This window comes from Solanum tuberosum, unplaced genomic scaffold (assembly GCF_000226075.1).
Source record: "Solanum tuberosum cultivar DM 1-3 516 R44 unplaced genomic scaffold, SolTub_3.0 scf00603, whole genome shotgun sequence".
Taxonomy (NCBI): Eukaryota; Viridiplantae; Streptophyta; class Magnoliopsida; order Solanales; family Solanaceae; genus Solanum; species Solanum tuberosum.
This window is the reverse complement of record NW_006239544.1, coordinates 134688-145878: the sequence shown is the minus strand read 5'-3', so window position 1 is coordinate 145878 and position 11191 is coordinate 134688. Positions and strand designations below refer to the sequence as shown.

Sequence of the window (11191 nt, the reverse complement as noted above, 5' to 3'; positions counted from 1 at the left end):
TCCCCCCCCCTCCCCCCCAAAAAAAAAAAAAACCTAACAACACACTTTAAGAAAAAGGACAAAAGGAAAACCTTATCAGAGAAAGGTAATATTAGGGGTTTCAAAAAGGGAAAGCATACATTAGCATGAGTATGATAAGAAAATAGATATAGAACCTGTTTTGATTGGCTGAATATAAGTAGCTTTTAAGCTTCAAGTCCTGGAGTTGATTTATATTGGATAAAAATAATTATTTATGATAAAAAAGTTAACAGATTAATCAAAGCAAAAAAGTTTGTTAAGCTGAAGTGACACAATTGCCAACTTATTGCTTTTGGCTTAAAAGCACTCAACTTAAAAGTTACTCTGAATTTTGCTCAACACTCCAAAAAGCTGAAAAGAACTTAAAAGAAGCTTTATGCCCATCCAAACAGGGTCATAGAGAAGCTACCTTGACCAATGAACTGAGAAAATTGTCCTATCATGATATCCAGATAGGGTGCAGACATGTTTCCTGACAAGCACAAAAAGGAGATGGTTGCTAATCAGGAGTTGGCAAACATAGTAACTACCAAGAACTGTTGAAATAATAATTAAGTGAATAAAAGTATCCTCTCTATAAAAGTTTAAGCTTTTAAACGAGATGGCCATACACTTTAAAATGGTGTTCAAGTCTCACCACCGACCATTATTTTTTTTTAAAAAGAGAAAATTTCCACACGCTTCTTCGCCATGAAAAAGAATCAGGCCAGTGTATTAAGGACATAAGGAAGTAAATAAAAGCATGCTCTATCTAACAGCTTAAAAATTTAGATGAGATGATCACACACTTCAACAAGAACAACTACATCGAACATAGTTCACCAATCGAATGAGGACCATTCTTGGCATGACCACATGAGGAAAAATTTGAACAAACGAATAAATGTTGTCTTAGCTGAACAAAAATCATTGTCCACCTAATGCATTAACTGATATTCAAATTATACAAACCTTTTCTTTTGGAAACAAATTGGCATTATAATATTTATACAAAAGGAATTTACTGGAATCTACATGTCTAAGTGGTGGCTGAATCGTGTAAAACTGAGCATGTTGTTGCATAATTACATTGCCCAGGGACAAATAAGGATGGCTCATTAAGGCACCTGCTACAGTACCTTATATGAAAAAATATCTTTTAACGTTTTGGTTTAGGATATAAAAGTAAATACTTCTTAACTACATACGGGCACCCTGCTACAGTACCTTACACGAAAAAATATCTTTTAATGTTTTGGTTTAGGATATAAAAGTAAATACTTCTTAACTACAAACACTAACAAACAAGGTAAAAGTCATGAAACAGAAGAGATCACACACCAGTTGTCAAACAAAAGCCATAAGGCTTTAATATCTTGCACACTTGATTACTAGTAGGCGTTCGGCCATGCAATTTGGAGCTCAAATTCGAAATTTTGATTTGATATTAGCATTTGTTATGACATTTAAACAAACTTACACTTCAAATCATGATTTCAAATCTCAAATTCTCATAAGAGTACAATTTCAATTCTAAGTTTGTGATTTCAATTTTTAAAAAAATTAAAACTAGATCCATAAGTTTATATTTTGCAAAAAAATAAGCATAATTTTAAAGTAGTAAGACTCATGCTCGATGTGAAGAGATCGTCGATACTGTGAGAAATATAGGAAAAGAATATTATTGAATTGTTGTTGTGTATACGTTATTACATTGAGACCCTATTTATAGACACTAGAATACAATCCTTTACCAAGTAGGATACTATTTACTATTCATATTCCTATTCTAAATAGGATTGTATAAACCTATTCCTATTCTAATAAGATTGTGTAAACCAATTCCTATTCTAATAGGATTGTATAAACCTATTCATATTCTAACACTCCCCCTCAAGCTAGTGCATACGATTCATGTACCTAGCTTGTTACATATGTAATTAATATGAGGACCAATGAGGGGCTTGGTGAGATACATGCAAGTTGATCAGTCGACTTCACAAAATTGACAATCAATCTCAATGTGCTTGTCTTCTCATTAAATACTGGATTTGATGCATAATGCCGATAAAACACAGAGTGATTTACAGTGTTGAACTTCCCAAACCAACTTGCAAAGACTATTTCAGACCATAGAGTGACTCACATAATCGACATACAAGACTACTAAACTCCCCTTGAGCAACAAAGAGCTCAAAATCTAGTATAAAGTATGTGGATCATGTTGGAATCAATAGATAAGTCGATATTAAACAAGAAAGTCACCGAAAAATTGGTCGGCACATGCTCATACGCGGGAGAGTTAGATTTGATGGTTGAAAGTGGTCACAATCTAAGAAATAAAATTATATGGGTAGGGTCGGAATGATGTCACGACCCAACTAGAAAATAGAAATTATATAGGATAGTTCGAATTGATGGAACGACCCCATTGAAAAAGAGAAATAATAATGGGTAGGGTCGGAATGATGGCACGACCCTACTGAAAAAGAAAATTATACGGGTAGGTTGGAATGATGGCTCAACCCTACGCAAATCAGATTTGAGGAGTCACCGGAAAGACGAATGGAACTATGCAAATCAAATCTGAGGAGTCACTGAAAAGCACATGATGCTATGCAACTCAGATATGAGAAAATAGTTCGGAAAAATCCACGGTACTACACAATTATATATAAAAAGTAGTCCGGAGAGATGCACGGTGCTACGCAAATCAGATATGCAAAAAAGATAGTCATCGGAAGAATGGCACGGTGCTACACTAATTATATATAAAATTGTAGTCACTGGAATGATGGCACAGTGCTACACAAACTAGATATGAAAAGTAGTCACCAGAAAGATCGCACTGTGCTATACAAATTAAATATGAAAAAGTAGTCACCGAAATGATGGCACAGTGCTACAAAAATTAAATATGAAAAAGTAGTCACCGGAATGATGGCACGGTGCTACACAAATTAGATATAACAAAGTAGTCACCGGAATGATGGCACGGTGCTACACAAATTAGATATAACAAAGTAGTCACCGGAATGATGGCACGGTGCTACACAAATTAGATATAACAAAGTAGTCACCGGAATGATGGCACGGTGCTACACAAATTAGATATAACAAAGTAGTCACCGGAATGATGACACGGTGCTACACAAATTAGATATGAGATAATAGTCACCAGAAAGATACATGGTAACCCAACTTTTGCTAACATAATCATTGGCTAGACGAGCAGCATATATGGGTGCCACCCACCGGCAGTGGAAGTTCGGAGAATGATGGCACGGTGCTTACATAAATTAAATATGAGAAAATAGTCACCGGAAAGATACACGGTGACCCATCTTTTGCCAACATAATTGTTGGCCAGACGGGCAACATATATGGGTAATGGCCACCCGCTAGCAGCGGAAGCTCTTTGATTTTCTACCAAGATCGTAGAGACTCTGATACCATGTGAGAAATATAGGAAAAGAATATTATTGAATTGTTATTGTATCTACATTATTACATTGAGACCCTATTTATAGACACTAGAATATAATCCTTTACCAAGTAGGATACTATTTACTATTCATATTCCTATTTGTATTCATATTCCTATTCTAAATAGGATTGTATAAACCTATTCCTATTCTAATAAGATTGTGTAAACCAATTCCTATTCTAATAGGATTGTATAAACCTATTCATATTCTAACAGATACCATACATGAGGGGAGGACTATATTAAAGAATTGCTAGTTATTACTTTTGTCGATTTATTGGGCCAATGGATCTTTGTAAAACTATGTGTATATTAACATTTGTAATTGCAAGCATTTATCTTATTTATAAAAGGAACACAAAGATTTACGATCTATTAATGCGGTGCTTCCAATACTTTGTTTACTAATTATGGTTTGCTCATTTGGGAAGATTGTATAAGTGTTGGGAAAGTTTTGATAATTTTCACAAATTGTGGGGTTATCATGTTTATGAGAAAAAGTACCAACTTTTGAGATTCAAATTGCATGTCCAAGCAAAATTTGAACTTCAAATTAACCTGATTACCAAACAAATCATGGACAAACGGCCCTTAGTTCACAAGGTGCAGTTTGATACCAATCCTGCATTATGTCGTGCCACTCCTTATCTTATGGATGAATCAACTATATAGGATAACATTATATGCTTAGAAAAGGGAGGTTATATGCTTAGAAAAGGGAGGATAATATCACACTTACCAAGGTGCATTTTGATCCCATTCCTGCATTTTGCTAGTCCATACCTTAATGGTAAGGTCATCACTGCAAGTCACAGAATTCAATGTAAACTCTATTTAAGTAGTTACTGTAAGAACTATCCTATTCAAGATACACCAGAGACTTCAGAGCATATATTTTAAAATGAATTCAGCAGAAAGAAAAACATACCTGCATGAAACCATTTTGTCTCCACTAGCATTGAAAGTGAGAGACCAGACAGTAGATGTATGTCCACTGAAAGTTCAACCATGTAGTGACATAAGCTCCCAAAACATCTTAAAGCAGAGTTATCGATACCCTAAAACACTCATACTGCTTGTTATAGGCCACATACTGACATTTTAGGCCAATGAGGAAATATGATAAACCAGTAAAAGAGCAGTCAAGACGGCACAAATTTGAGAGCAGAACTTTTAAATGCCTGAATCATTCCATTGATATGGGTACATATGGACCCCTTTTCACTGTCAGTAGGATGAGTGCAAGAGCTTATACAAAAGGTTTTACAAGTGAATTCAGACACTCTAAAACAGCAATCTAATATATGACTATTATATGAAGTTTTCAAATAATCGCATAATGAAAGGTTTGTCGGGAGAAAAGATATATTTACACACTATCTAGACACAAATATACCACCAAAAGGGAAAATAACTGAGGGATCACCAACATTTTTTATCCAATCAACTGGTGGTGGCCAGAATTACTGAAAATACTTCATCCATTTATCATACAACATTATCCTGTCATTTCCGAGCAAACTCGTAAGAGCAGCTCGAAAGAAGATATTTCCTCACCCATAAATAAATAAATTTCATGAGTTCAAGAATAATTTAGTAAATGAATGTTACAGCTATCGCTTTCCGTGTTTCTTTACATCAAGAAAGGATTCGGCTTGTTGACACAGTTTTCTTTAAATCTCATACATGCAAACTTCTTTAGGACAAAACAAGGATAAAACTTCACTCTAAGAAACTCAAAAAAATCGTAAACTTGGGCCTAAATAAGTCCACTTGCTCTAATGCATGCAAGTGTTCATCCATGTTAAGACACCTATCCAACTACTTCTCTGTCTCTTTCCCCCAAAAATTTAACTTCATATTGACTCTTATAATGAGATCTTCCTGAATGATGATAAACTAATTTGTAAATTACCAAGCAAGATTTCCATCTGTTTATACCTAAAAACATTTAAAACCTATGATCCCACATATTCTGCAAATGATCACTAGGAAGTTCTCATTCTCAAAACTTGTCAATTTCGGACAGAGGAGGTGTTAATAACCTACATTAAATTAGCTACATGTTACACACTAAGAAAGTCACCTCATTTCAATAAAATATGGCTAATCTACATAAAGGAGGGCTTACAACACTAAGAATATAATCACCACCTTGATGACATAGTTTAAGTGGTGTCATAAAAAAAAACATAGTTTAAGTGGTCAATTTTTTCTCCACTAGCAAATACAATAAATTCAAGATTCAACATTTTTTTATAACAGTGGTCTGAACCGACTTGTGCACACCTCGAATAATCATCCGGCCCTTACCACCTCCCGCCAATACAGGTGCTAGGGAACTCTACTTACTAAGACTTCGGCCGCTGGAGAAAATCTCTAGTGTTTTTTGAATGGGATTTGAATCAATACTGGGGTACAATAAATTTAAGATTCTGTTTTGCCCAATAACGACTCTTACCTATTAGATTCACCCAAAGTTTGAATACAATGCCAATCATCACTATCGCCATTCTCTACCCAAACCTGCAGTTTCAAGCACCACTAGAGATTAGATATTATAACTTACAAGCAATTCTATACCTGTAATAAGGGTATGAAAAGCAAGCAATAATCTCTCTCAACAAAAACAGAGAGAGATGGGGGGGCGGGATGAAAAGTTAAACCTTATACCTTAATGGTGTTATCATAACTACATGAGAACAAAGTATCCATAGATGGATTCCACTGAACCATCTTAACATCTTGTGTGTGTCCTTGTAACACTGAAACACAGTCAAACTCATTTCCAGGCAACACTTCCCATATCCAAACCGACTTATCTCGTCCACATGTCGCAAGCAGTGAGCCTGAATTATTCCAAGAAACGCTTTTCACTTCATTGTCATGACCCTGAACATTATCCGTAAGAAAAATAAGGCAGACAAGAGTTAAGTAGATTTGTTGCCCATTAAAGAAAATGAAAAAGGTCAAATATAAAAGTAAATGTAAATTAGGATCACAAAGCACTATCAGCCAAATTAAAGGATTAAGCACAATTCCACAGGTAACAAATTCTCTTCTGAAGTTTATGTTGTGATATGCATAAGATATTAACGAACAGAAGATATTAGTTTTGCCTACTTTGTGGAGGTTATTGTTAGAGCCGAGGTAATAAAAATGAAAGAGAGACGGAAGCCAAAAGGTAACTGTACCTCCAAAGTGGAGACACACTCAAAGTCAACCCCAACATTTTCCCAAATAGCAGTGGTGGCATCAAAGCTAGCTGTTGCCAAAAATTTGCCCGACGGTGACCATGCACATGATCTAACAGTCCGCGTATGTGTTTCCTCCAAAACAGCCTGCAAAATTTCCTTCAAATAGTCACTACAGCTTGGTTTTTATTCTTATAGGCTGAAAAGTTACTATAGCTAGAGGATGAAGGCCATTTTATCTCTTGAGCATGGAAAGACTACTAGAGGAAGAAGAAAAAAGGAAGATGGAAAAAATGTACACCTTGCTTTGTGGCTGCACAACCCCATGTGTGCTTTCTAATAAATTTAATCAACTATCATAAGTAAATAATAATTCATAAAAGGAGAAACTTACCAAATCTCAGAATAAAGATCAAAGAACTAAAGCAGAATCTAACACAACAGATTTGAAGCTGATACTCTCATAAGTAACTCCTTTGTCGATATAGTTCCAGTGCATAAACTTCTTCCATGTGAAGAACTAATTTCTACTACTTCATATTTTTTATTTTTCTTGGACTAAACTGATACTTCATAGTAAACAAGTTATTAACAAATTTTAGATTACTAATTACTAGAGAGAAAAATGGATTTTTATTGCAGCTCTTTACTTAGTATCCACTGATCGTAGAGCAAATTCAAGATTGTCAAACACTACTGTTAATTTTTCACTTTGATCAAGTATTAGTTTTCCGTGGTATATCAACCAGAAAGTGATATTTTCATGCCAATAAATGTTTTGTCTATTCCAACATAGAATTTCTTTACTACCTACTCCAAGTATCCAAAATTCAAATTTAGCAAAAGCTTTGATTTTGCTTATGACTAGACAAAAACCAAACCTGACACTGGAAAGAGCCTGTGGAGTTCTCTTCCCAGATTCGTACGGTTTTATCGCCGCTGCAGGAAGCGAATACAGCTGGAATACCATTGATTCCGGTAGCCGGTTTCCAAGCGACGCTCCAAACCTTATCGGTGTGGCCTTCAAGCTTCTGAATCTCTCTCAGTTCATAGTCTTCATCCTCAAAATTCATAGTAAAAACGGTGGAGCTGTGATTGCAAACCTCTGTGTTGCCCAATTAAGTGGCGGAGTAGGTAGGTCGATAGTTCAGGATAGGACACGCGCCGCCGTGATTGGTGGAGGGTTTAGATGACTGCAGTCACCAGGGGCGGATGTATTATTTTCGGCTTCCTCTTTTGGTTGACGCGAAGAAGAGCTTCAGCTCATTTTTTTTTAATTTTTCATTAATTCTTCTTATACTTCTATTATTTATTAAATAATAAATTCACAAATGGTTTTCTTTTAATTAATTAATTCTTGATCTTTTTTGTTTTCACTTTATTAATATTAGAAGAGAATAAATTTTGTGTTTTAAAAGACAGGGTTGGAACTCGCCCCAAGCTTGCTCCGGGGTGAGGCTCTGGCAAAACATTCTGAGACTTATGTGTGGAACTTAGTTCTGTGAGACTTACATCATAAACATGCAACGTCAAACAATTAAGGCTCGTCTAACAAGGTTCACCAGGGCCTCTTTCCTCCTCCCTTTTCTGTTCACTCGTAGGGGTCGGGACCCCCACAAAGGGGAGGGAGTCGACTGAACATCTCAGCCATCTTACACAAATTAGATATTAAGGGATCTCAAACCTTATACTCTATTTTATAGAGCTCTCTATTTTTTTCGGACAATAAACTTCAACTCAATTCTCTATTTTACTCTCTAAAAAGAATCTTCTTCTCTCTCCTCAATATTATATTATTATTTTTATTTCATTTTTATTTTCTTATTTCATATATATCATTTCTTCTTCTTTTCAAATAATCATTTTATATAATTTTCATGTGATATTATATTTTTATTTTTCAAATTCTTTATTTAATAAAAATTATATTTTATTCTAAATTTTCAAATAACATAAATTGCAAGCAACTTTATATGGTATACGAATTAATGGACAATTCAAATTAAAGTGAAACCATTAATGAAATACAATTACATAAATATTACATAAATACTCAATTTTCAAGATTATTACGATGCTCCCTTAAATGTTCTATTAATGCATTATGGAGTTAAAAATGAGAATTTTTGTCCTTAATTTTTTTATGTCTAGCTACAAAATTGTTCAAATCGGAGATTTTTAAATTATATTAGTGACGAAAATTTAAAAAATAAAATATGATTAATTCGGGATGAAAATAGTATTTATTAAATAATATATTTTTTAAAATATTATATTACATTTAAAAAGAATTACGAATATTAGATATTTAATTAATGGCATGACATGTAAAATAATATGTTCATTACAAAATAATAGAAACAATAATATAAATAATAATAAAATAATGAAAAAGTAAAATAGAGATGTGAATAGTAGTTCTCCAAATTTGGAGAACTATTATTCACTTATCTAAAAATGAAGAATAGGGACTAAAATACAGAGGGGATGGAGTGCCCATTGTTGACCCTTATATATATATATATATATATATATAGAAGATTGAGAGTAACTCAAATAACAAGTCGTAGTATCGCATATTTACTATTTGGTAACATTGTGAGAGTGATTATTACTTAATAATTCTTCTAAAATTATATAGCTAAATTTTACATCTTTACTTATTATTGGGCTTCACGTTTTTGTCTCAAAATTATCATATTTTATTATTTCGCTATTTGAAAGTAATTTTATTTTATTCATGATTGAGTGATGTTAAAATTAATGATTTTATTGATTTTTTTTCTTTTAGGGAGGTAAATTTTTGATAGTATGATAGTAATATATTTTAAGAAATAATGATTCTTTTATTATTTGAAAGTTAATATATTAGAGTTGATTTGCGACTCATAATAATTTTTATATCATTTTATTATTTATACTTGTAAAATCATGTTAGAAGCTTTATTTTCTATTAGTTTTCTTAATCATATTTTTAATTAATTTAAACTATTGATGTATTTTTTTAATTTTGTGTTATTATATTATTTTTACTATATCATGAAATAAATATTTAATGATCCATAGGGCTTACTTCTCACCTCAATATACTAAGTAAAACGCCTAGTCTCATGTCCCCACCCTTTAAAACAGGATATAATGCATGCATTAGCTTATGCATTAGTAGAACCTTATTTGGTACAACGTGCATTAGTCATGCACTCTATTGTGTATAACTAATACATGGAAATCTTAATATGAGTTATACACTATATATGTTTAATGCATGCATTAGCATGGTTAAAGACTCAATTGCCACTCACTCTTTTTTACATTTTTTCCATCATATTTGTGGATGTTATTTTTGTAAATAAATGTTTTTAAAAAAAATTGTGCAATGAATGTCATTTTTAATACACCAAATCAAATAATGCATAAAAAATAATTAATGAAAGCATAACTAATACAAACGTTTGCTAATCCACTCTATTTAGTATCATTCTTATATACCTTACAAAATGATTAGAAATCATTAGATAGAGTGTAGTATATAAAAATAATGGTAAATAAAGCGGATATGCCAACATTTGCATTAATTTATCGCTATTTTTCAACATCAAACTCGGTCCGGGCCAATGAAATAAAATTTCAATAGGTTCTATATTAGTAGTAGTACATTTATCCGATATAGAACTTGTTAGTTTATTTACAACAAAAGGAATCCCCTTCTTATCTTCTTCAAAACGAAATCCGGGGGATTAGTCCATTCCACAAAAGTTTGCTCCTTGTTACGTTGTGCCAACATTGTCCAAAGAAAATATTTTTAATATTTCAATAATAAGACAACTTTATAAAATTAGTTGTTTAAAGCTAAACTTTTATATCAATTTATACAATAAAGTTTTTACATATTTTTTTATTTGAATTTGTATATAATAGTATTATTGTAGCCATTTGGTACATATCTATGCCATTCACTAATACGTATGTAATGTTTTAGTAAACATTCAAAATATTAGGGGTATTGTATTTTGTGAATATCTTAGATTTATGATATTGGAGAAGTTGGGACTTAACCCTCGGCTTCAAATTTGGAAAAAATTGAAAAAGTTATTCATGTTAATTGGCATCGAGATTTAAGAACTTGATTATAGATTTGGGATGAGTTTTTGGGTCTAGGTTAGACCTATAGTAACATGGGTGTTGTTAGTTTTGAAATCTTATTGTGGTTAATTATTTGACTAGATTGCTTTGAGTTGGAAGTTCAACAAAAGGGAAGGCTCAAGTCCCGGAGTGATTGTTCGATTATTTGAGGCAAGTGGATTTCTAAACCCTTGTTAAGTGTATGGAATTCGTGTATTTCCTTGTAATATGTGTTTGGGGGTAATGAGACTTGGTGATGGATTGACTTGTCCACATTGACTTATTCTAATGATGAAAAAGGGGTAATAAAAGGCAATGTGATCAATTGTTTGTGTGATGTGTTGAGAGTGGTTTAAAAGGTTTGTTGAATCATTGTGTTGTTGTGAAT

General features: G+C 32.9%; 1 protein-coding gene across 1 annotated transcript in view; it reads right to left on the bottom strand.

Moving 5' to 3' along the window:
* The window catches only part of LOC102592449 (protein CIA1), an 11299-nt gene extending 3334 nt beyond the window's left edge, over positions 1-7965 (bottom strand). Inside the window, exons 1-7 of the mRNA XM_006366309.2 lie at positions 7563-7965; positions 6682-6828; positions 6161-6379; positions 5949-6013; positions 4416-4481; positions 4227-4289; positions 431-493 (exon numbers count right to left, since the gene is read on the bottom strand). Coding sequence (XP_006366371.1) covers positions 431-493; positions 4227-4289; positions 4416-4481; positions 5949-6013; positions 6161-6379; positions 6682-6828; positions 7563-7754 — 815 coding nt within the window. The 5' untranslated portion in view covers positions 7755-7965. The remainder of the gene's footprint in view (positions 1-430; positions 494-4226; positions 4290-4415; positions 4482-5948; positions 6014-6160; positions 6380-6681; positions 6829-7562) is intronic.
* Between the last annotated feature and the right edge of the window lie 3226 nt (positions 7966-11191).